Below are 22,908 nucleotides of genomic sequence, written 5' to 3'. Positions count from 1 at the left end.
TCTTTATATATACATATAATAATTATTATTTTTTTACTTTTTTTTTTCTCTAAAATTATCAATTTTTAAAAAAATAAAAAAATAATCCTCAAAAATATTTTTTTAACGGAGTAGCATTAACCCTTTTAACATTTATTTCTGAAAAAATAAAAAAATTATTTATTGTCAATATATAGCCGTTGAATTAAGACAAGCGTTATTTTCTAACCGTAATTAATAAATTTGAATATTTGATATTATAGAATATGATGTAAGGTTCCTAATCCCGAGTCCCTACACTTTGCTTACATTTAATATTTGGAGGTAAAGGGTCTCTTCAAATTCAACCCATCAATAGCGTAGCGTCCAATTTTTATGTTCCTTTTTAAATGTAACAACTAAATAAATAAATAAATAAACCATTAATCAATTAATGAATTTTAATTAAATGATAATGGGAAACTTATTATTTATTTTTTTTTATTTTTTACCCACATACACATTGGATTCTAGACATCTTGTGCCTTACCAAATAAAATAACACTAGATATTAATTAATATAATATGTTGCATAAATTTTAGCGACAATTTATTTTTTATTTTTCATTTTTTATTTGTCCTATTCTTTCCATAAATGCCATTAATTAATCAACATATTAAATTTCCTATCTATATCTCACTATTTTCAGGAAATAATTAATGAAACATAACAAATAATTTTAAAAACGTTTATTTCAATTTTTATTTATTTATTATTATTATTTGTAACACCATCAAGATTTGAAGATATAAATAATTTGTGGGGATAGAAAGGGGAGAGTGGGGTTTAAAATAAAATAAAAATGTGGGGCAAACAAGATGGGGGAAATAAAGAACCAAATCAAGTATGGGAAGTTAGGTGAATGAATGATATATTAATATGTGTATTTTTTTAGTTTAGTTTAAAAATAAACTCCACAACTATTTAGTACTTTAGGTGACTACACGCTTGTTTAATGACTCGTAAGCTATGTGGACCTGTTCTCTATATTAAGAGACAGACATGTACTTCTTCCCTCGTGCTCTAGAACTCCTTTGCATCGACTAAAGAAAAATGGTTCAATCTTGTGAAACCATAGTATAGGCAAAACTTGGCGATCTGCTCATAATTTGACCTTCTCTAGTCTTGGAAGGAAAACTCATTGAACTTTCCTTCCTCCAGTGGCCGACAACACTAGGAGGAAGATGATTAGGATTTCACGTGTGGGAGCTATTGGAACAAACTCGAACAATTGTTTTTGAAGAAGATATAATCTTGTATAAAACTATTAAAATCATCATCATTATTATGTAGGCATCTCGATACCATCAAGATGTATGATGAAAAACAAGTGATGACCATGGAACGAATAATTTTTCATTAGATTTGGTACTTTAAAACAAAACTTTACAGAGAATAGAGACGACGAATGTCTCAAGCTCCAACACAGCTAAATTGGACCAACTTTTGAACTCGAATCATACCCTAACGGACACGCACACGAAAAAGAAAGAAAGATAGAAAACAAATGGAATGATTGTTAGAATAGAAAAGAAGGGTTTGTGATAAAGAAAGCAACAAAAGAGCAATCAAATCCATGTTTGTAGAGTACCAAACAATGAACTATTTCTCACCCTCACCATCTACTAAGCCAGAAACATCCAGCTGGGAAACCAAAGCTACCAAATGGCCCTCTCCCCTCGTAATTGTTCATCGTCGTCGTTGTTATTATTATTATTTCTCGAGGTTCCACCAACATGGCACGTGTGCATGACTCGTACGTTCATAATTGTTATGATCGGATTGGATGTTATGTGTGTAATAGACAGAGCTGTATAAACATTTATTGATTTGGGGCCGATGTATATTTATAAATGTGTTGTCCTTATAGAATTTACTCCTTTTGCTATTATTTTCTTGCTTTTACATAAAGCACCCTAAATATTTTCATTTGTTTTTTTAATTAATTATTTTAAAAAGTGGGCTTTTTTTCTTTTCTGTTTTTTGGTGTTCACCAGATGCCATAATTTTTGTGGTGCAAAATTATTAGATTTTGAAATTATTATAATTTTTTTTTTTTTCTCTCAATACTTTTAGGGTTTTGGAATTTTGTTCTAATTGGATTCAGATTTTTTCCACACATGCATGTGATTCAATGGATGCTAATAGTGTGAATGTTGACTAATAAAAATCTTTACCATTGTTTTTGAATTATGAGGTTTTAAATAATTGAGTTAAAGAACATTTTAATATGTGGATATATGTTTTAACCCGTTACAATATGAGTATAGCTCTACTGAATAAATATATATTTTTTATCAAAAATTGAAAGCTCGAGTCTCCCCAATTCAAAATAACAAAGAAATCAGTTGAACTATGTTTAAATTGGTACAATTTTATCATATTAGCCAAGTTAAAATATTTAATTATTGTTAATTAATTTATTTTTGTTAAATTAAATTATAAGTGGCCCCATTTTTTAAGTCTACAAAAAAGGGTCCTTCAAAATGGAGAGACAAATAAAAAATAAAAAAAAAAACAATAATTTGGGTAATTTTTAATTAAAAAAGTACTTTATTAACCATAATATGTTTTATTTGCTCAATTATAATTTAATTATATTATAAAATTGTGTTTGGGGTCAATGCCGTGTACTTGAGAGAGACATTTAGATTCTAATTAGAATACTCTTTGAAATTTAATAATTAAATAAAACCAATAATTTATTCTAATTTGTTTTTATTATATTCATGTAGCTTAACACAAACAAATCTAATAATTGTTTTTTTAATTTTAATTAAAAAAAATCTTATAATTTATAATATGCTGATTAAGTACAAGTAGATTTTCTGTTTTTCCCAATTATTATGATGTACTCTTTTAATTAATTTAAATACTAATTTTAATCAAATTGTATTAATTCTTTATTAAAAAACTTTGTATCTCTCTATCAGTGAAAGTTAAGGCCCAGTTGAATATGAAAGCCCAATGGTCCAGCTTGAAGGCCCATCTGCATGATCCAAATGGGGGATTTTAATTTTAATTTTTTTTAACCAGATTAAAGTAAAATCGTAATGAGTTTAATCACTAGAGATGTCTATTTGACTTACCATTAAATGGGTTGAATGAGCCGTGGCTTGTGGGGACTCGACCCTTAAATGCGTTGAGGAATAGAGAATGGATCGAGGAGCCCCCACCCTCGCCACAACCCCAATCCATTCTTTACTCACCCCATAAATTTCTCTTTTTATATATAAATATAAATATATCTACAATATTTTTCCTTTTTCAAAAATAATATTCATAAACAAAAATAAATAAATAAAAAAGTTTGGATAAGAAAAAGTGACCTAAAAAAAGGAAAAAAATCAACAATAATGTCATTAACAAAGTAACCCACTAAGAGGGTTGAATTTTTTTTATTAATTTTTTTTTATTAATTTTTTTTTATTTGTTCTTATGAAAAATTTGTATTAATAAAATTAATGGGAATTTTGTAGGGAAGCTTAATGATTTGTGAAAGCAACAAAGAGACAACTCATAAGTTTGGATTTCTTTTTATACACTAAACAAATTGATGAATGTCTCCAAAATTAGAGAGAAAATGACAGCCAATAATATTCCATGTTTCCAAACATTGTCTAAATTCCATGTGGTTTTAAGAGAAAACCACATGTTATCTATACTTATATTCTTCCTTAATTTACAAATTATCGTTATAAGTTTATATATTATTGACCAATCGTAAGTAATATTCTAATAAAGACGTGAGAATGCGAGAAGTTATGATTATTTCTTCGAAAAAGGGAGGCAAATGTTCTTCAAAATGATAGTGTGTAAAGGGTACGTAGGCAGTGAATTTGAAAGGTAAAATCGTCAAAAATTGGTGGAATGCTCGTAAAGTCTTTATGAGCGGCGATGAACTAAACGAGCATTGGATTCAAGTCTTTAATCTCTTGATTAATTTATATATGGTTGAATGTGACGATCCTATTTTTACTAGTGAGAGCGATTTTAAAGAGCTAGTGGGCATATGACACGCGAGTAAATGAGGGGTACATAAATGAACCGAGATTACATTCAAACGAGAGTTATCATATACTAAAAAGGTACACCTCCTTTTTCGGTGGCTCAATCATAGAAAATAAAATTGGCATTAGAAAAGTGGTTGATGAAAGGTAAATATCATACGTTGATAAATGAGGTTGATATGCTTCCTACCATTTTCTACCAAACTTGTATACTATTATCTACCAACTTATTATTATTATTGTTATTATTTTTATTTTTATTATTTTTCTATCCATTATATAATATTATAAATAGTTAAATTCAATATCTTACATAATGAAAATTACTCTTCACCTAATGAATTGATTTTTAAAATATTATAAAAGAAACAAATAAAATGCATTTTTCTATTCTTAATTTTTTTTTTTAAAAAAAACATAATTAAACACTTTTTTGTCTAATAAATTCAAAACACACCTTTTATTCAGCTCATTACTCTGAAATAATTTATATTAATTAAAAAAAAAGACCTTAAGAATATAATAAAATAGAATTATTTACCACAAAATGTGGCATTGATAAAGGAGCATCAAAACAAGAGAATGATGATAAAAATTAAAATAATGTTGTTTTTCTATTAATTAGTATTATGATTTGAATAATTAGAAGTAATGATATTGTTATAATTGCTTAACATCTTTTGGAATGATATATATGAGATCCAAAATCATACTTCCAACTGAAGTAAATTATATTTTAAATATTTTAAACTTAGGGTTTGAATTTATATATGTTATAATAATTTAACTCAAAGTTTATAGTCAAAGGTCAACGCCATGAAGGTCCCTTAATTGATGCTATAGGTTTTCGTATATTTAATAACTTTATATTATCGAACCCGGGTTATTTTTATTGTGTATGTGGGAGTGGTAAAAATGGGTAAAAAAAGGTAGGAATAGAAAAAGGGGAAATGGTAAGTTTGAATGTGGTAAAACCCAAAGTTTGAATTGAAATTAGATTTGTGGGTGCAGGCGTGACACCAAAAGGCTGTCAAAAGTCCCCGCTCCCTCTTTCCTTTTTTCTTTTTGTTTTTTCTAATCTAATTACAACTGATATTTATAACGATGATGTTCGAGATTAAGATTTTCTATTTGAAAATGGGTTTTGATTTGAATTTACGACGATGGTTTGCTGGATTAGGATTTGAAGCATTTTCACATCTTCTTAACTCGAAAATGGGTTCTTATTTTAGGGTACTGTTAAGGATATTTAGTAATAAATTATAGTTTACCATATATATTATATTTGATATTTTATTATAAGGCAAATATCTAATATTTGTTTTATTATCATAGGTATCTTTCCATTTATTGTTATTTCCATTTATTACTATTTTCATATCCTTGTAATTTATTTGATTATAAATAAGATAACTTTCACACCATTTAGGTGTGGTGAATTAATCAAACATTCACAGGTACCCTACAACCAGATGGAAACAAACTGAGACTTATAGCTTATAAGATTAGAACACGTAGATACCAATTACGGTGTCGAAGGTTTGAATCTCTCCTCCTTCACTTTTATTTTATTTTGATGCAATTAATTTGTAGGTTATTATATTAAATTTGAGCTTTGTAAATCCCACACCCTAAGCCTATGCCAATAATAATAACCTAATATGAATTTAATTAATTTCCCTCCTAAGACTCATAGTTTAAATTTCAGTGCTTCTCTCTCTCTCTCTCTCTACAAAGCTTCTATTCTATTCTTTTCTCTCCCCTCCCGTTCCCTAGATTCCTAAAGGACGAAAATACCCTCACTCTTCACTCTTCTTAATCTAGCCTGTCGGTATTCCTTGGAGTTCATTGATTCTCGTAATCTAGCTCTTTGGTGCTCATCTATCAACTCATCATCTAATACCAACGTGGGTCTGGTCTTCACTATTCATGATTATGGATAAACTAGCAAATCTCTAATCATTCCTGTATCATATCATTCATATAAAATGTCAATAGAGTACTAAGAGGGCCCGTCTTGACAATTCACTGTTATAAGGATAAGCTAGCAAACTCTTCACTATTTTCTACATAGTAACATATTCCTATAGTCTCGTAATGCATACAGAAAGCATAGTAATTAGCTTAAGTAAATCAAAATTCTATTATACATAGTATTTTCAAATTAGTTATAAATATTTGTTTGTTGTCGCCAAGTTGACTTTATCTTACATTCGTTGAAGTAAGTGAGTGTACTACTTTATAATCATCATTGACAAAATCTCTGATCCTTTTCATCTCCAACATCATAAGATCCTCGAAGGGACTGACAAGGCTGCCTACAACTAGTTTATTGCATCCATCACTACGTGTTTTCTATTCTTACCAGCATCGTAATTTAAACCTAAATCGACGAAGCATGTATGAGTTAGTTAGGGAGGTAAAATGATAAAATAATTTTTATGGTAATTATTTAAAGTAAGAAAGAAGTAGGTGGTTAAAGTTATAATTGAAAAAGAAGTGGAAGTGGGAAGTGGGGTTTGAGACATAAATGCGAAATTAAAGTGTTAGTCTACACAAACTCAGTTCACCAATTTTGTTTCAAATTCAATTCTCTGTCTAATAGCTCAAATTCCAACATCCATGCATACATTTAATCCCATCCCATCCCATAAAAATCTTTTTCTTTTTTTTTTTTAAATTAAAACCAGCCCCGACAATATCATGACTAAATAAATAAAATCCAAATATATATTTAAAAAATCAAGTCTTTTTTTGGCCAATGATATTGGCTGGACCTGATTTAAATTTTTTATTATAAAAAATAATTCTTTTGATGTGTCACATCCCAAAAGATTTTTCTAGTTGAGAAAATAGACATCAAAATAAAAACAACAAAATTAATTATGAATATATTAAAAAAATATATGTATTTATTGTCAATTTTGTTAACTGAAGAGAAAGAAATTGATGGAAATTAAATATTATTGAATAGACGAGAGAAAGGGGAAGAGAAAATAAAATTAATTAGTTTGCACTTTCAAAACAAAACGTATAATTATAAATTAAAAATAAGATCAGTTTTAATTTTTTAATTCATCAAAATTAAAATTTTAACTTTTAGGCTTTTAAATGTTTTAAATTTCTCAAATTTATTATACATAAATTTTAAAAAGGTGTAAATTTAATTTTTTAAAAATAAAATAATTCAAGATTAAGAGTTATAATCAAGTGCGATTAGGGCCTAACGTTAATCACCATCAATACCTAATCATGTGGATCCAAATGAATCCAACGGTAAAAAAAAAAAAAAAAAAAAAAAAAGAAAGTGGGGACCACAAAAGCCTCTGCCACGTGGGTAAAGATAAGACCATCACCAAAACAATAATAAATAAATAAATATACACTTTAATTTTGTATATTATTTGATTAATTCATATATTTGATGTAAATTTAAATTTGAACTCTCTCTTAAATTTGGAAGTTCTAAACATATTATATAATATTTAACCCTAAGTTAATAAAATAATAAAGATTAAATTTTAGTTGATATATTTTTGTAATATCTCTATACACTTTCAATTTTATATCTAATAAGAAATTAAAATATTTAAATTTTATGAACAAAAATTATTGAAATTTTATATATAATTATACTTCGTTGTTTATTTATTTATTTTTTTTAATGGGACGACGGAATAAATTTTAAAGATTTAAGTAAACTTCAACTTAACTCAACAAATTTAAAAAATCAAAATTAAAAAAATTAAAGATACAAATTCGAGTAGTTATTGAATTTGAAAATAAATTAATTAATAAATTAAATCCAAATTTTTTGAAAGTGGCTAATTTAAAAAATGATTATAAGTTTATAATCAAATAATGCTCTCTACATATTATGAGGCATTTTCGGGAAACTCAAAGAAAAGCAATAAAAGATTAGGGTCAAAATAAATAATATTGTCGAGAGTGAGTCGGGTTCATAAAAAAGAAAAATTGAGATAGGGGCAATTTAGTCATTCGGAGATGGGTGTAGACGGGTAGTGAATAAATGGCTCCATTTATTATGGCGCCTGCGAGTGTTCCTTCCGTTTCCACTTCTTTTACGCACAGCGACGGAGAATGAGACAGACCCAATACCCAACTTGACCCTTTTTCTTTTTCCAGAGAAAAAAATTGGGCGAATCTCCGACAACGACGACGGCGGTGTTTCATTGAGCTCCATTAATGGCGTGGGTCAAATCACTTCACTGCAAATCCAGAGCCTTCCAAGACGTTTATCATCCAACCCCTAAAAATCTAATCCCCAGCGCCAGTTGTCGGAAGAGTGTTCAGAGCCTCAAAGACGTCGTCGAAACCACCAAATCCAAGAAAAAGAACCCCAATCACTCGCCGCTGGAGAAAAAACCGGCTCCCAAAAACCCCAGATTCTCGAAATCGGAACCCGGTTTGAGTCCCTGCATCCGGCCGAGAACGAGCGTTTCGTCTCGTCCGATAATTAGGGCCGACGATCTTATCTTTCCGGCGCTTTCGGAGTTGCCGGAGGGGCACCATTCCCGGAGCGTGGTCGAGATAATCTTCCACACAAGCTGGAGCCCCAAGGCGTTTACGGGTCGGATCGAGATGATTTTTAAGGTCCAGAATGGGTCTAAGACGGTGGCTCGGTTTGAAGAGTATCGCGAAATGGTCAAAGATAAAGCGGCGATGGGATGTCCCGCCGACGAGGAGAATGCCCGTTGCGTCGCTGATGGGAACGAGGTAATGAGGTTTCATTGCATGGGTCCGACATCCGACTGCGCAAAATACGATGGATACGGCGGCGCGTGGAGCTTCCCTGGAGTGAAAGGATCGTCGTCAGTAGCAGCAATTTGTACTTTCGCCGGAAGCGGAGTGGCCCACGAGAACGGTGGGGGAGGGAGAGGGAGAAGGGCGATGTTGGTATGTCGGGTAATCGCCGGTCGGGTGTCAAAACAAGTGATGAAACCCGACCCGTTTATGGAAGACGGAGTTGGAGTCGACTCGGTGAGTGGGGATAACGGCGAGTTATTGGTGTTCGACTCGCGTGCGGTTCTCCCTTGTTTCCTCATCATTTACAAATTGTAAAAAAAAAATATTTTTTTTTAAAATGCAAAAACATTATTATAATTTTTTTTTTAATATTTTGGGGTTTTTTTTTAGATGAAATGGTAATATTTTGAATTTCATCTTTGATTATGTAGCATTTATCCACACAATTTTTCTCCATTTTTGGGTCTTTTTTTTCTTTTAAATTCGTCAGTTTGATGTTTGGTTATGTAAAAATTGTGTTGATAAATGCTAATTAACCAATATTTACGGTTCTTGTTTTGTTATTATTAAATGTTAATTATTTTGGTGTATTTATAATATATTTATTTTAATGCAAATTCTATGGCATTTATTCCTTAAAATTTGGTGAGAAATTGAAGTGTTTGGCAAAAGGGAAAGATTTTTGTCCAAATCAATTTGGTAAATTATATTCCAATTTCATAACTTTAAGGTTATATATCATTGCTATATTTATAGGTTTTAATAATAAGTAAAATCAGTACGGGATGTTGTCTTATTTAGGCTTTTCCATCCAGACTTAAGATATAATATTTCACCATCCACCTCTTTTAAGGTTGTGGGACCTCTCAATCCACCCCTTCGAGGTTACGCCTCCTCACTGACACATTGGTCGGTGTTTGGCTCTGATACGATTTGTAATAGTCCAAGCCCAGTGTTAGCAAATATTTTCTCCCGTTGGTTACATTTTCATAAAACAATGTGTTTTATGTACAACTTTGTTTTTCTCTACGGTTGAAAACATTTCTACTATAGTCAAATTACGACAAAATAACTAACAACTAATTTCATTGTTGGGTAGCGACTAGCAATGGAGATGGAGATAGGGACTTTGTTGATAGGGTGTTTGTGATGATCTTAGAAATCCAAATTCCAAATTGGAGTGTTAGGTGTAGCGCAAGTCACGCTGATAATGCCCAAACATTGCTTTCCTTTCCTTTCCTTTGACACAAAATGAACATATTAACTAAAACAGATGTTGCCATTTCACTGTCTTTTTTAAACAAAGCTGCCAAAAGTGATCAAACTAAAACAACATATAATCTTCAGCTTCACATTCCACATCCATGCTTGAATGCTTTCTTTCAACCAAAGTTCTTAGCATTAAAGCAACCCAATTAGTTTCATCCCTTTGTTCGTTCTCGATCAAACCTCAACTCGACGTTATGTTGATTGAATGAAACACTTTCTAATTCAAAATATTGTAATTAAGTTTGTTTTCAACTAGAAAAACAGGGCACAGTGTTCAGCTACAAGCATATCTATCAGAATACCCCGTTTCACTATTGAATGGTGTACAAGATACAATTTTACGGCTCCTACCCAAACTCACTACCAAATCATTGGTCAGTGAAAATGGCATTTCAACAGATTCTCCTGTCTTTTCCTTTCTTTCTTGTGTGTGGGGTAGAGGTTGAAAGGGATGATGGTTTTTTTTTCTCACATTGGCTCGAGTTAATGGTACTCTACTAGCACGAACAATGGCTTCCCGTTCAACCGCTCCCGACCCTGCATCATCAACACAACAGTTCATATACGATCATTCAGATAACTCTTGAATCTTATCGACCCAGTAGTAAATTTGGTTCAATTCACCTAGCCATACTGGAATGGCTATTCAAGTGCTTAAAACGAGTTTTCAAAGTGTTAAAAATAGGATATTTAAGCACTTGAAAAGTCATTTCAAACAGAAATTTAATGACGTGTTTGTCCTAATCCTACGTGACTATCTAGGAAGTCCGACATTTCTCTATCAATGTCATAAATCTAATGGCGTGATTTGTCTAATCCGACAGACAGAAGAACGTTGAAATCTGACTAACTATTGCACCTACTTTGAACTTATTAGCCATAAAAAAGAGGAGTTTGAAGAATCAAGCACACCTTTAAATCTGGCAATTCAATGACGCAAGCACATTCAATTACTTCAGCTCCAACACGTTCTGAAAAACAAATCATTTAGATTACAAAAACATGTTTATTTTTCTGACATAGATCACCAGACAACAGAATGAGCAGTTTAGGTTCTGAAATTCCTTAAAAGCGATGAACCATTTGGTTTCATGTCCAGGTTTCATCTTATAAGCTTACTAGAGTCAGCTGATTTGAACTATAACATCAATTATTTGGTTTGTTTTCTGAAACAGACAAATTCTGCAGCAAGTACAGAATCTCTGTTTATGCACTGTCTTTTTACTAAAGCTTCAGGGTTCAATGGGGCTTAGACATTAGATGGCACAAGGACTTCATGTCAAACAAAACAAAGGCATCTAATCTGAACCCAAAATGATAGTCTTCGACGGATATATCAATCTAAGTATAGTTTAGTGGATAAAATACAAAAATACGTACGTCGCTTGTATGACAATATCACTCACCAAGTAAACTCATGGCTGCACAAAGGGTGCCGCCTGTGGCAATCAAGTCGTCCACCACTAAGGCCCGTTCGTGTGGTTTGACAGCTCCAACGTGCATCTCCAGGCAATCACTTCCATATTCTAATGTGTATTTTTCAGAAATAACTTCTCCTGATATGGAAATAGTTGAATGAAATTCATTATTGATACACAAGGAAAAAATTATCTAGCATTTAAGATGAATCAACTAATGCTGCAAGCATGTATTCCAGAGCAGAAATCCTACTTCTAATTTTAATTCAATGTACTCCATAAGAATCTGGTAATTTATCTTCTAAGTGGAATATGGAAGGTACAGGAATTAATTAATTCAATGTACTCTTGATGGCATAAGGAGAAACTTGGAGGAAGAAAAAGGTTAAGCCAAGTGGAAACTTGTGAGATCCCATGTCGGTTGGGAGTGTGTGAAAATCTCTCTATAGCAGACGCGTTTTAAGAACCTTGAGCGGAAGCCCAAAAGGGAAAGCCCCAAGAGGACAATATGCGCTAGCGGTGGGCTTGGGCCGTTATAGTTGCCATCGGAGCCAAACGCCGAACAGTATGCCAACGAGAACACTGGGCCTTGAAGGGGATGGATTGTGAGATCCACATCGATTGGAGAGAAAAACGAGTGCTAGTGAGGATGTTGAGCCGTGAAGTGGGTGGATCGTGAGATCCCAAATCGGTTGGAGAGGAGAACAAAACATTCTTTATAAGAGTGTGGAAACCTCTCTGTAGCAAACATGTTTTAAAAATCTTGAGGAGAAGCCTAAAAGGAAAAGCTCAACAAAGATAATATCTACTAGCGGTGGGCTTGGGCCTTTATATTTGTTATCAGAGCTAAATACTCAGCGGTGTGCCAGTGAGAACGTTGGACCCTAAAGAAGGGTGGATTATGAGATCCGAGATCTCACATTGGTTGAGGAGGAGAACAAAACATTCTTTATAAGGGCGTGAAAACTCCTCCCTAGCAGACGCATTTTAAAAACATTGAGGGGAAATCCCGAAAGGGAAAACTCAAAAAGAACAATATCTACTAGCGATGGACTTGGACCGTTACATAACTTAATGCTCGTGAAAGAATCAGTATGCATTTAAATCACATGAACACAAGAAATGGAGTGTGAAGATCATCTCATGTATGTGTTACATATTACAAAAACAGAACTCTAAGGGGGAAGAGTTCTCTAGATCATAGACATGTCTGTGCCAGAGGGAGGAAAAGAACACTTAATTAAGCGAATGCAGCAATAACAGGTATACATGATTACCAGGTAGCTTCCTCGGTTTCCTTAAAGGAACAAATTTTGCTCCAATAGCCAAAGCAATCGGAGGGCCAAATATGAAACCTCGAGCTTCAATTCCTGCCAACCAACATTAGAGAGAGCCAATATTAGCTGATGAGGTAAAAAACCAATGGCCATAGCCAGCATTCATTGCACAGCCCACTAACAAAGCTCATAGTCAAACAAAGAATCACTCCCGAGACCCACAGTCACTTCCATTCATCAATGATTAATATGTACCAAAAGCAAAACAACCAGAAATTCATGCAATGAGGGCGTTTTTGCATCATTTAAAGCTACTTTTCTTGAAAAAAAAAATGGACCCCGCCATCTTCAGAGCAATCAAAAAATGGATCATCGTCATCAAAGCAAGAATACATTAATCTTTACTCAAAAATGGAAAAGGAAAAAGTAAATAAAGAATATTTCTTTTATTTCCTTTTCACCTGCAACAACTGAAATGTTCTTCCCTTTGAATCGCTCGACGAACAAATCAATAGTATCTTTGAATGCTTTGGGGTCGAGTAGCAGAGTGGTTATGTCTTGGAACATGATACCTGGAAATACAGCCATCAACAGGGGACAAAACCCATTAAAACAAAAAAAAAAAAAAAAAGGGTTAGGAAAAAAAAAAAGACATCCCAAATCTTCCATCCTTAAAAAGAACAAAACCCAGAATCCATTTGACAAATAACTTCAATTGGCCGACACATGCAGTAAATCCATGGAGTTTCAGAAAACAGAGTAAGGGTTTTAAAGAAATATGAAGATGGGCAAACCTGGTTGAGGGAAATTAGGCACAACACGAATCTTAGTCCTGATGCCATGGATGCGAGGATCCTCGTCTTTGTAAGCTGACATTGTTGTGCCTTAATGGGTGGGTGAAAGACGGCAGCTCAAAGAGGGGAAATGGGTCGAAGAGACAGACGAAACAGAGAGGGGATTTGGGTTTAAATAAGATGGAGAAATGGTCACTTCCTTAATAAAGAGAGGGTGTGAAAACCTTCCTGATACTCTCACGAACCAAACATTCCAATTCGAAAATTTCTTCCTAGCATATCCGCATTTTAAAACCTCGAGTGAAAGTCAAAAAAGAAGACAGTTACATAATTGTTGGGTATAACTTTATTTTTGAATTAGATTGTATGTTATGTTTTAATACGAGAATCTAAAAGTTGCTTTCAAATCCGGGTGATATTATGTATACACACCTTAAATATAAAAGCAACATGCAGCTACCTAAACTTGGTTCTTATCCACCATGTGCAATTTGGTAGTATCATACAAAAAATCCAACATATCATCTCCACTTTAGTGTTCATTTTATTATTCAAATTAGGGTAAGTGGTTTTCCTCTTAGGAACATTAATCCCACCAACACGATTTGATCATCCTCATCAAAATCTGACTATAAAAACTAAGATTGATTAAAAAATAAACAAAAGAAGATTTCGACTACATTCTTCTTCTAGAACATTTTTAGTCCTGACTTCTACCAAATTTTGAATTTAATCTTCGTATCATTATTCTATTAGTCTTTTATCAACTTGTGAATAATATTTTAAGACTTGAAGTACGACTTAGGTATAAAATAAATATAAATTTAGATTTTAAAATATGTTTTTATATAATGTTGATATATATATATATTATATATAATGACTATGTTCTTCCTTTTTATGTTAAAATAAAAGGTTTAAATAAAATTTTCTATTTATTTTTTCAAATCATAAATTCCCATTTTAACTTTAAATTCCATTTTCAACGACAAATTTAAACATTTAAAAAAATTAGAATAAATTTGGTCCACTTAGTTTATTTTTAATTATTTTAAAATTTAAACAACGAAAAATATTTTTTTTTTTTTTTTTTTTGGTCGAGTTGTAAGGATCCACTTGGTTTGTCTGAAAGAGCAGACCAGAAGTAGTGGAGGTGGATGCCATTGGACATAGCCATTTTGTACGATCCATATTTTTTTCAGCCCCTCTATTTATTTTCTTTATTATTAATTTCTCTAAAATAAATTCAGACTTTAAATATATATATATATATGATAAATTGAAATTTGAGGAATGTATAATAATATATTTAATTTAGAAAAATAAAAAAAAATAAAAAAAAAAGTTGAGATTTTTAATAATGATTGAATAGAATATGTGAAGATAACAAATTGGAGTGTGTTGTTAATGAGAGTGGCTGCCAAGTTCGAACCGACACTCTCCCAACTGTCGGCATTCCGTTTATTTATTACATAGCAATAAACCCACACACACCGTCGACATTATAATTTGTACTTTTTGTCACTCTATCTTCTTTTTTTAAAAAATTAATCGTATGAATTTAAATTTTATAAGTGAACCAATTTAGACAGTATAGACGTACTGTTACAAATATCGTGTAATTCTTTCTAAATGAGTAAAATCGACCTGGGAGAATGGCCTCGAGAGAAGTGGACGATAAAGTATAGGGTATAGGGAGGGTTATAGGGGGGGTTGTATAGGGGGTAGGTGGCCCAAAGATGAAGGAAATTGATGAAGATGGAAGTGATGAGTAGGTTGAGAAATGGGAGATCTTGGAAGATTTCTCTCTAAGATCTTGTTGTCCCTACTTTCTCTCATTATCTCACTCATCTACCTATTTTTATTTATTTTCCTTAAACACATCAAAAATCATATTTTTTATATCAATCACTTCATTATGCTCGAGTCGTGTTTGAATCTCGGGTTAAAGAATTTATTCTGTCTCAAGAGTTTGATCGTAAGCTAATTTGTATATGACGTACTTTCTATAATTTTTATATCATTTGATCAAACCTATCATTTCTTCCTTTTATAACAATTTTGTTTCTGATTTTTGGTATTTTTTTTTTAAATGTTTACATTAACATGGTTAAGGATATTTAGTAATAAATTATCGTTTACCATATATATCATATTCGCCTCTTTAACATAAGTATCTTTCCATTTATTGTTATTTTCGTGTTATTGTAATTTGTTTGATTATAAATAAGATAATTTGCACACCATATATGTATAGTAATTAAGCAAACATTCTGAGGTATCCAATAGGAATGGATAGATTTTTCCATATCCATTCAATCACTTATTTCAATTCTCGTTTTTGCAAAATAAAATTTTCATTTTCATAGAGATTGAGCGGAAATTCCCCACATAAAAGATCTAAGAAGATTGGATTCTCTAGTATTTGTTTATATTTTTTATTTTTAAAATTTGTTCCACGTTCTAATAGAAATTCTTTTTTAAAAGACTTCTAAAGGATCATTCTCGAAAATATTATAAAATATCATAATAAAAACAATAATATTATACATGTTCAACAATTTCTGAAAAATTCAAATTTCACGTGTTCAACTGAAGAGATCAAAAAGGTGAATCCAAGTTTAAACAAATTATTCAAAAAGGGATGAATTTGATTGAACAAATTGAGCTATCAATATCTAAGATTTCATATTGATTGAAGATGAGAACGAAACATTTTCTTACAAGGACGCGGAAACCTCTTCCTACAAGATACACTTTAAAACCTTGAGGGATACTAAAAAATGACAATATTTGCTAAGGGTGAGCTTAGACAGTTACAAATAGTATTAGAGTTAGATATTGAGTGGTGTGCCAGCGAGGACGTGGAAACCTCTGCATACATTAGAATTTTTAAGAAGTACTCAATTAAGTGGGGTTAGTAAATGCAACCATATACGATCATGTTTGAGACCTATCATTTCATCATTATTATGGCCTTAGTCTCACCTTCCAGGCCAGCCAAATTAGATGTGTAATACTCCTCTACACGCGACAGACACACACGCACATGAACTCCCAAGCAGGCTCGTATACATACCCTTGAACCTGGCCTTAGCTAGCATACACTCATGTCACTGGAAAAATGTATAGGGAGAGGAGCACGCATAATGTCGTAGTATACATAGTACTGTAAGGTACGCATCCTAACATAATATACGTGACATAACATTATAAAAGTATCATGTATCATACAACAAGGAATTTACAACAAAATAAGTGACACAACACAAAAGTCTTAAAGACATAACATTAACATAAACATTGTTTTTTTACAATAATAAAGATTTTAAAATCAAGTCGAGGAATGTAAATGATATACCAAGCAAATATATTCTCCTCGTACTAATATATTTAATTGTCAAGGAGGAATCATACAAGTAGCTACGAGTCCATATTACTCCAATACCCTCAATGGTCGTTAAATTTCATGAAGTATACATGTGTTACATTTGTATGCCATAATTGAGCATTGATAAGTGATATTTATGTCCCAAATTTGGAGGGGCAAAAAAGTAATAAGGGTATAGATTTTTAGAGTTAATAACATATATGTCATGAACCATATGTCCTAAATATTATAGCTTGGTCCCATTGCCGTCACTAGTGAACTTCAAACCTAAGTCTTATAATTATTATTTTTTTTCAATCTCATAATTTAATGCCCGAAGATTCTAGTAACGATTTAGTTTAGGTGTTTTCAATTATTTTACAATTTAGTCCTTATTAAAACGTAATCATTTATGTACAGAAATAAGCGTTTAAACTTATTCATGAAACATAAACTCTTAAAATACTGTTATGAACTTATGTGTTCAAAAACATCTTTAAAACGACAAAACGAAATAAATAAACATTAAAATTAAAAATACTCTATTCTAACTCAAGTCTAAGAAATTAAATACAACTACTCTATTCATGTGTCATGACCTCGACTTGTGATGTCGCCGTTAGCCGTTTAAGGATGCCTTTGCCTTTACCTAGAAAATAAGAGTAGCACGTGGCTGGAGTATTTTAAGAAATACTTAGTAAGCAACCCTCCTATTGAGTTAAATGCAAACCCATACAATTTCATGAATGAGACCTATCATAACAGTCTATTTCCTATGGTGACTATCCTAATGAGCAATTGGATGTGTACTTAATTTCCCTACACACGATTCACACGTGTGAGTATGGACCCACCAGTCGGTTCACACACCTCTTGGGCCCCTTTCTAGTCGGGAGAGCATTCTTTGGTAGTTCTGGATGCCGGACACCCGTTAGGAATAGTGACCGTCACGACAACCTTATGATAAACATAATGATAGTTCTCCTGTCTCGTAGCGTACGCATTCGTACTATCGTTAAGGATAAGAGATATTTCCCAATGCATGAGCACACAATAATGCATGAGGTCACAACATTTTTCCATTTTCATCATCATTTAATATAATCCTTCTAACGTCTTCTTTCATATCATATCATTTTGTCATATCTTTCATGTGTATATCGTGGTTGTATTTCATGCACGTTCGTCGTTTTGCTTGTCAGTCATATCATATCATTCATATTACATACATATGTCATATCATAACGTTTTCATGCTTCTAGACATAACAATTCTCATCATGTACATATTATATCGTATCATATATTACAACAATCATATAACACAACCCGTGTCTGCCTTCCACATATCACACCATAACATATCATAACAATCATATAATACAATCGTTACATTACATTTATCGCATCCTTCTCGTATCCTATCTCAAACATATCATTGAACACATCATACCGAAAGACTTATCATACCATTCACATATCATAACATATGCATATCATATCATAGTCATATTGTTTTATAAAAAATTCACAAGTATCAAATATATGACATGTACAGGACCACGAGGAACATGTCAACACACAACATCAACTATGACTATGTCGATAGTAAGATCACTTACGTGGTTGTCCTTAGCTGATTTTTTTTTTTTTTTTTTATCTAATTTCGAACTAGCTTGTGAGGGCGTTGTGGTGCGATGGATGCTGGAGGTGGAAGACGCCGGAGTTTGAGTTTTGACTCTCAATTTTTATGAATTTGTAGTCTTCCATTCCTTGGGAGAACTTTGGATGGAAATCGTCTTGGAGACTTTACATTAAAATCTTATATGTTATTGTCTTGAATGCAGTCCATTATTGTAAAATTGAATAATTTGCATAAAGACTCTATTATGTTGACTGACCATGAATTATAGCATCTTAACAACTAAGATGAGTATCAAGTAGTGTAAAATATAAATGTAGGTATCATATATACATAATGTTATTATGATTATAATATAGCTATATGGATGAGGAGTTCAAGGTTGTAGACTTGTGTCTTTAATATTGAGGTTTGGTGGATACCTAGTTTATAACTTAATGAGGCTATTGCTTTGTGTATTTAATGTGATAAAATTATTTACTATCTTTGACGAATCCTTTATAAGTACTCATGCCTCTAGGCATGTGACAATCTCCCAAGCCTTTTTGTCTTCTAATCTTTAATATAAACAAATATAGAAAATTTAATAACTTCATTTCCAAGATTCTTCAACATTCATAAAGTTTAAAGTTTTAATTATGTCTAATATCTTTCAATATTATATTATTAGAAAAAAAACCATCCAAAGATGCAATAACTAGCCTTCTAGATGGGATGCCTATGAGATCCCACATTAGTTTGGGAGAAGAACGAAACATTTTTATAAGAGTGTGGAAATCTCTCTATAGTAGACATGTTTTAAAACCTTGGGAGGAAGCTCGGAAGGGAAAGTCCAAAGAAGACAATATCTACGGGTGGTGCGCTTTGACCGTTATAAATGATATCAAAGTCAGACACTAGGTGATGTGTCAGCGAAGAGGTTGAGCCCCCGGGTGGACACAAGAGAGTATGTCAGCATGGATGTTAGGCCTTGAAGGGGGATGGATTGGGGGTTCCACATTGATTGGAGAAGGGAACGAGTACCAGCGAGGAAATCTCTCCCTAACAAACGCATTTTAAAACCTTGAAGGGAAGCTTAGAAAGGAAACGCCAAATAGGACAATATTTACTAGCACTGGGCTTGAGTCATGGAGTAACTCGACAGACACTATTGCACATATAAAGGAGTGTTTCTAACCATGCAAAAGATGCTATAGAGCTTGAACCAACAATGTAAGAGGTTGAACGGACAAGATGTAAGAGCCGATCTTTCTAAAAATGTAAGAGCGGCCCTACATATCTATTTCTTTCGTGTTGAAGATATGATCTCCGACCATTTCATTCGTTGGCTAAAATAATAAAAAAATAAATAAAAAAAACCAACAAGGAACAAAATCTATTGAAAAGAAAAAACGTTTCACAAACTCTTTTTATAAATATTTGATAAACTATATGGCATAATTTGGCCACAAGCTACAAATATTAGACACGTGCGAATTACAAAATTGAAACACATTAATGAGCCAAAAAAAAGAAGAAAAAAAAACCTCCGACTGTAATATACGAAATTAATTACATTATTTCACTGAGTGAGTGTCGCACAACCACGATAATCACAATAAAGGTGATCTTTGAGGAACACCCTTTCGGCGGTTCACGACTGTGGTGATATCGGAGACGACGGAGAAGCATCTGGGTTGACACAGAACCGTGGCTAACGATTTCACACAGGTACGCTTCTTCTTAACTAACTTAATGGCGGCGGGGGCGGCGGTTTCTTCAGGTGTGGATGGCGGTGGAAGATGATCATAATTGTTGTGTTTTTTATTGATTATTTCAGTTTTGTGATTGATCTAAAGAGAGAAAACGAAAAAGAGATTGATTATTTAAACCATAAGATCACGAAAATACTGTTTGAAGTGTTTGAGAGAAAAAAAGAAAAGACCTTGCAAGATAGAGAACAGAAGAGATAAGGACATTGAAGTGTACGGAAGCATGTGATACACAAATTACCCGATCCTCCTCCTCTCAATGCCCTTCTCTTTCCCCTTCTGTGTTGCAGAAATATAACTTTTGCACTGTTCGTTGTGTATGGCTGAAACGTACTTCAACATCAGACTTGTCAACACAAATTTACCACCGCAATCGTTACAACAAATATGATATTGTTTACTTTGAGCATAACCTCTCGTTTCCGGACTTTGTTCTTAGTTTTTTTCTAAAACATCTCATATCAATGAATATGTATTTTCTTACTTACAAACCCATAATCAAATTCTTAATTATAATTAATCATGGGTTTGTAAGTAACGGATACATCTACACTCGTACGAGATCTTTTAGAAAAATCAAGAGGAAAACCACGAGAGGTTATGCTCAAAGTGTACATTATCATATCATTGTGAAGATTCGTGATTCTTAACATCCACCACATTACTTACAAACCCATGATCAATTTCTTAATTAGGATGGTGGGGAGAAAAGTCTCACGTCCCTAATTAAGGAAAAAAATCATGGGTTTGTAAGTAAGGGATACATCTACATTGGTAGTACGATATCTTTGGTGAAAACCAAGAGCAAAACCACGAGAGATTATGATTAAAGTGAACAATATCATATAATTGTAGAGATTCGTGATTTCTAACATCCACAACATTACTTACTTGAACAAGGGAACAATTGAGCAACTTTTGAGCGTCTCCAAGTCGTATAACCTCATGGTAAACGTATCTTCTTATCTGCTCGTGAAATGAAAAGCTTAAGCTAATAGATTAGGGAACAAAATAATGCTGGGTTGAGATGGGTTCGGATAGACCTGAAGAAGGGTATGAGAGCGGTGAGAAGAGAAGCAAGAGAAGCAAATGGCGGAGCAGCAACACAAGCAAAAGAAAGTCTTTTCATTCCTCTTAGAATTAGAGGAGTGAAGTAAACATGGCGTAAAGAACTTCTCCCCCAAGAGAATTGGAAGCCATTGGGGAAGTGACGAAGAATTATCCTCTCCTACTCCCACCATACCCACCTGCAAATCAAACGCACAAACGCAACCCATTCCTTAACAAATTTGAACCAATCCCAGAAAGGAAACGAAGAGATAGAGAGAGAAAATGACCATTATATTTTGATTGCGTATGAACAGTCGTTGTAGAAGGAGCAGAGAATAAGAGAAGAAGATGATGCAGAGAAAGTACTAATGGAAGCAGAGATTGATGAACAGTTGAAGGCGTTACATTATATAATTTAATTTTGGTTGAATTGTGAGAGAAAGATGATCATTTAATATGAATCACGAGGCCACCAGAATGCCAATTAAATTCATTTATTCCACACTCTCTTTTTTCTTCTAACAAAATAAATTATTTCAAATTGGTGACCACATCATTGCATACTCTTCTTCTACTCAAATTTGTTCATCGGTTTAAATGTTTGTATAAATGGCGGCTCCCTTATCTTCAATTATTTTTCAAAATCTCAATTCTAAAAAAATAATTTTTTTTTTTTATTGGTTTATACTTAAAATAATTAGAGCTATATTTTTGTGGGACATTTTTGTTTTACCAAAATAAATAATATATATATATCCAAAAGTCAAATTCTTATCATTACATTATTATTGTTTTGTAGTTTTAGAAATAATTCCCATAGAATTGGAGATTACAAAAGCTTATCCATTCAAACCAACAAACACTTAAATGGACCATACTGCCCTCATATTAATCCATTAAATAAATTCTACTCTTCCAAATTTGACTTATTTTGCTAAATTAAAGAATTTAATTATTTTTTCACAATTTCTTTTATCCTAATTTCATTTGAATTTTTTTTTTTAATTTCTTAAATTTTGAAAACAGTCCTAAATCAATTTAGGTTTAATAACGCTTATATCGGACCTATCCTACCACAGTTTTAAATGATAATTAATATTTTTATCCATTAATTTATTCTCATATTGACATAAGCATATTGATGAGTCCTATCCTCCAACCAATGTGGAGATCTAACAACGACAAAGTTTTGATCCTCAGACTTGTGGGTTATGGGCCCATCATACTTCCGCTACATATCGGTTGGAGAGAGATGAACAAGGAAAAACTTTTCCCTATCAAATATATTTTAAAATCATGACGCTGACGATAATACGTAACGACCCAAAACATATATTAACTTTAATGACTACCAAATCAACTCATGTTAAAATGTATAATATAAATATGCTACTATCGCGCTAAACATACCTAAATAGATAAAAATATAATACATTCATCTTAAAAACTAAACGTTCAGATCTTAACTCTTACATCATCGAACTAAAAAAAAATGAAAATTAATATAAATATTGCTGATCGAGTTAAATATAATTCTATTTT

The 22,908-nt window shown here is 32.4% G+C and overlaps 2 protein-coding genes across 3 annotated transcripts; one reads left to right on the top strand and one right to left on the bottom strand.

Annotated features, from left to right (window-relative positions):
* The first annotated feature begins 8,049 nt into the window (after positions 1 to 8,049).
* LOC111468954 lies at positions 8,050 to 9,359 on the top strand. The gene has a single exon (XM_023114123.1). It carries the CDS (start codon positions 8,236 to 8,238, stop codon positions 9,109 to 9,111), a length of 876 nt encoding a protein of 291 aa, XP_022969891.1. The 5' UTR covers positions 8,050 to 8,235; the 3' UTR covers positions 9,112 to 9,359.
* Positions 9,360 to 10,121: 762 nt separating this feature from the next.
* Positions 10,122 to 13,742, bottom strand: LOC111469144 (adenine phosphoribosyltransferase 3-like). Of its 2 annotated transcripts, XM_023114396.1 has the most exons (6): positions 13,555 to 13,737; positions 13,222 to 13,332; positions 12,761 to 12,853; positions 11,472 to 11,621; positions 10,978 to 11,036; positions 10,534 to 10,602 (listed from the first exon to the last, which is right to left on the bottom strand). In XM_023114396.1, exons 1-6 carry the CDS (start codon positions 13,634 to 13,636, stop codon positions 10,549 to 10,551), a joined length of 549 nt encoding a protein of 182 aa, XP_022970164.1. In that variant the 5' UTR covers positions 13,637 to 13,737; the 3' UTR covers positions 10,534 to 10,548. The 2 variants fall into 2 exon arrangements, with proteins under 2 accessions (XP_022970163.1, XP_022970164.1); XM_023114395.1 differs by lacking the exon at positions 10,978 to 11,036 and having other exon boundaries at positions 10,122 to 10,602; positions 13,555 to 13,742.
* Positions 13,743 to 22,908: the final 9,166 nt, after the last annotated feature.

Source organism: Cucurbita maxima, unplaced genomic scaffold (assembly GCF_002738345.1).
Source record: "Cucurbita maxima cultivar Rimu unplaced genomic scaffold, Cmax_1.0 Cma_Scf00038, whole genome shotgun sequence".
Lineage (NCBI taxonomy): Eukaryota > Viridiplantae > Streptophyta > Magnoliopsida > Cucurbitales > Cucurbitaceae > Cucurbita > Cucurbita maxima.
This window is presented reverse-complemented; position numbering and strand designations above follow the sequence as displayed.

Excerpts from the sequence above, each read along its gene's own strand:
- LOC111469144 (XM_023114395.1), bottom strand. The coding sequence starts at position 13,636 with ATGTCAGCTTACAAAGACGAGGATCCTCGCATCCATGGCATCAGGACT. Across the intron at positions 13,333-13,554 it reads GCCTAATTTCCCTCAACCAG|GTATCATGTTCCAAGACATA; the intron begins GTTTGCCCATCT and ends CTGTATTTCCAG. Across the intron at positions 11,622-12,760 it reads GAAACCGAGGAAGCTACCTG|GAGAAGTTATTTCTGAAAAA; the intron begins GTAATCATGTAT and ends TTTCCATATCAG.
- LOC111468954 (XM_023114123.1), top strand. The coding sequence starts at position 8,236 with ATGGCGTGGGTCAAATCACTTCACTGCAAATCCAGAGCCTTCCAAGAC.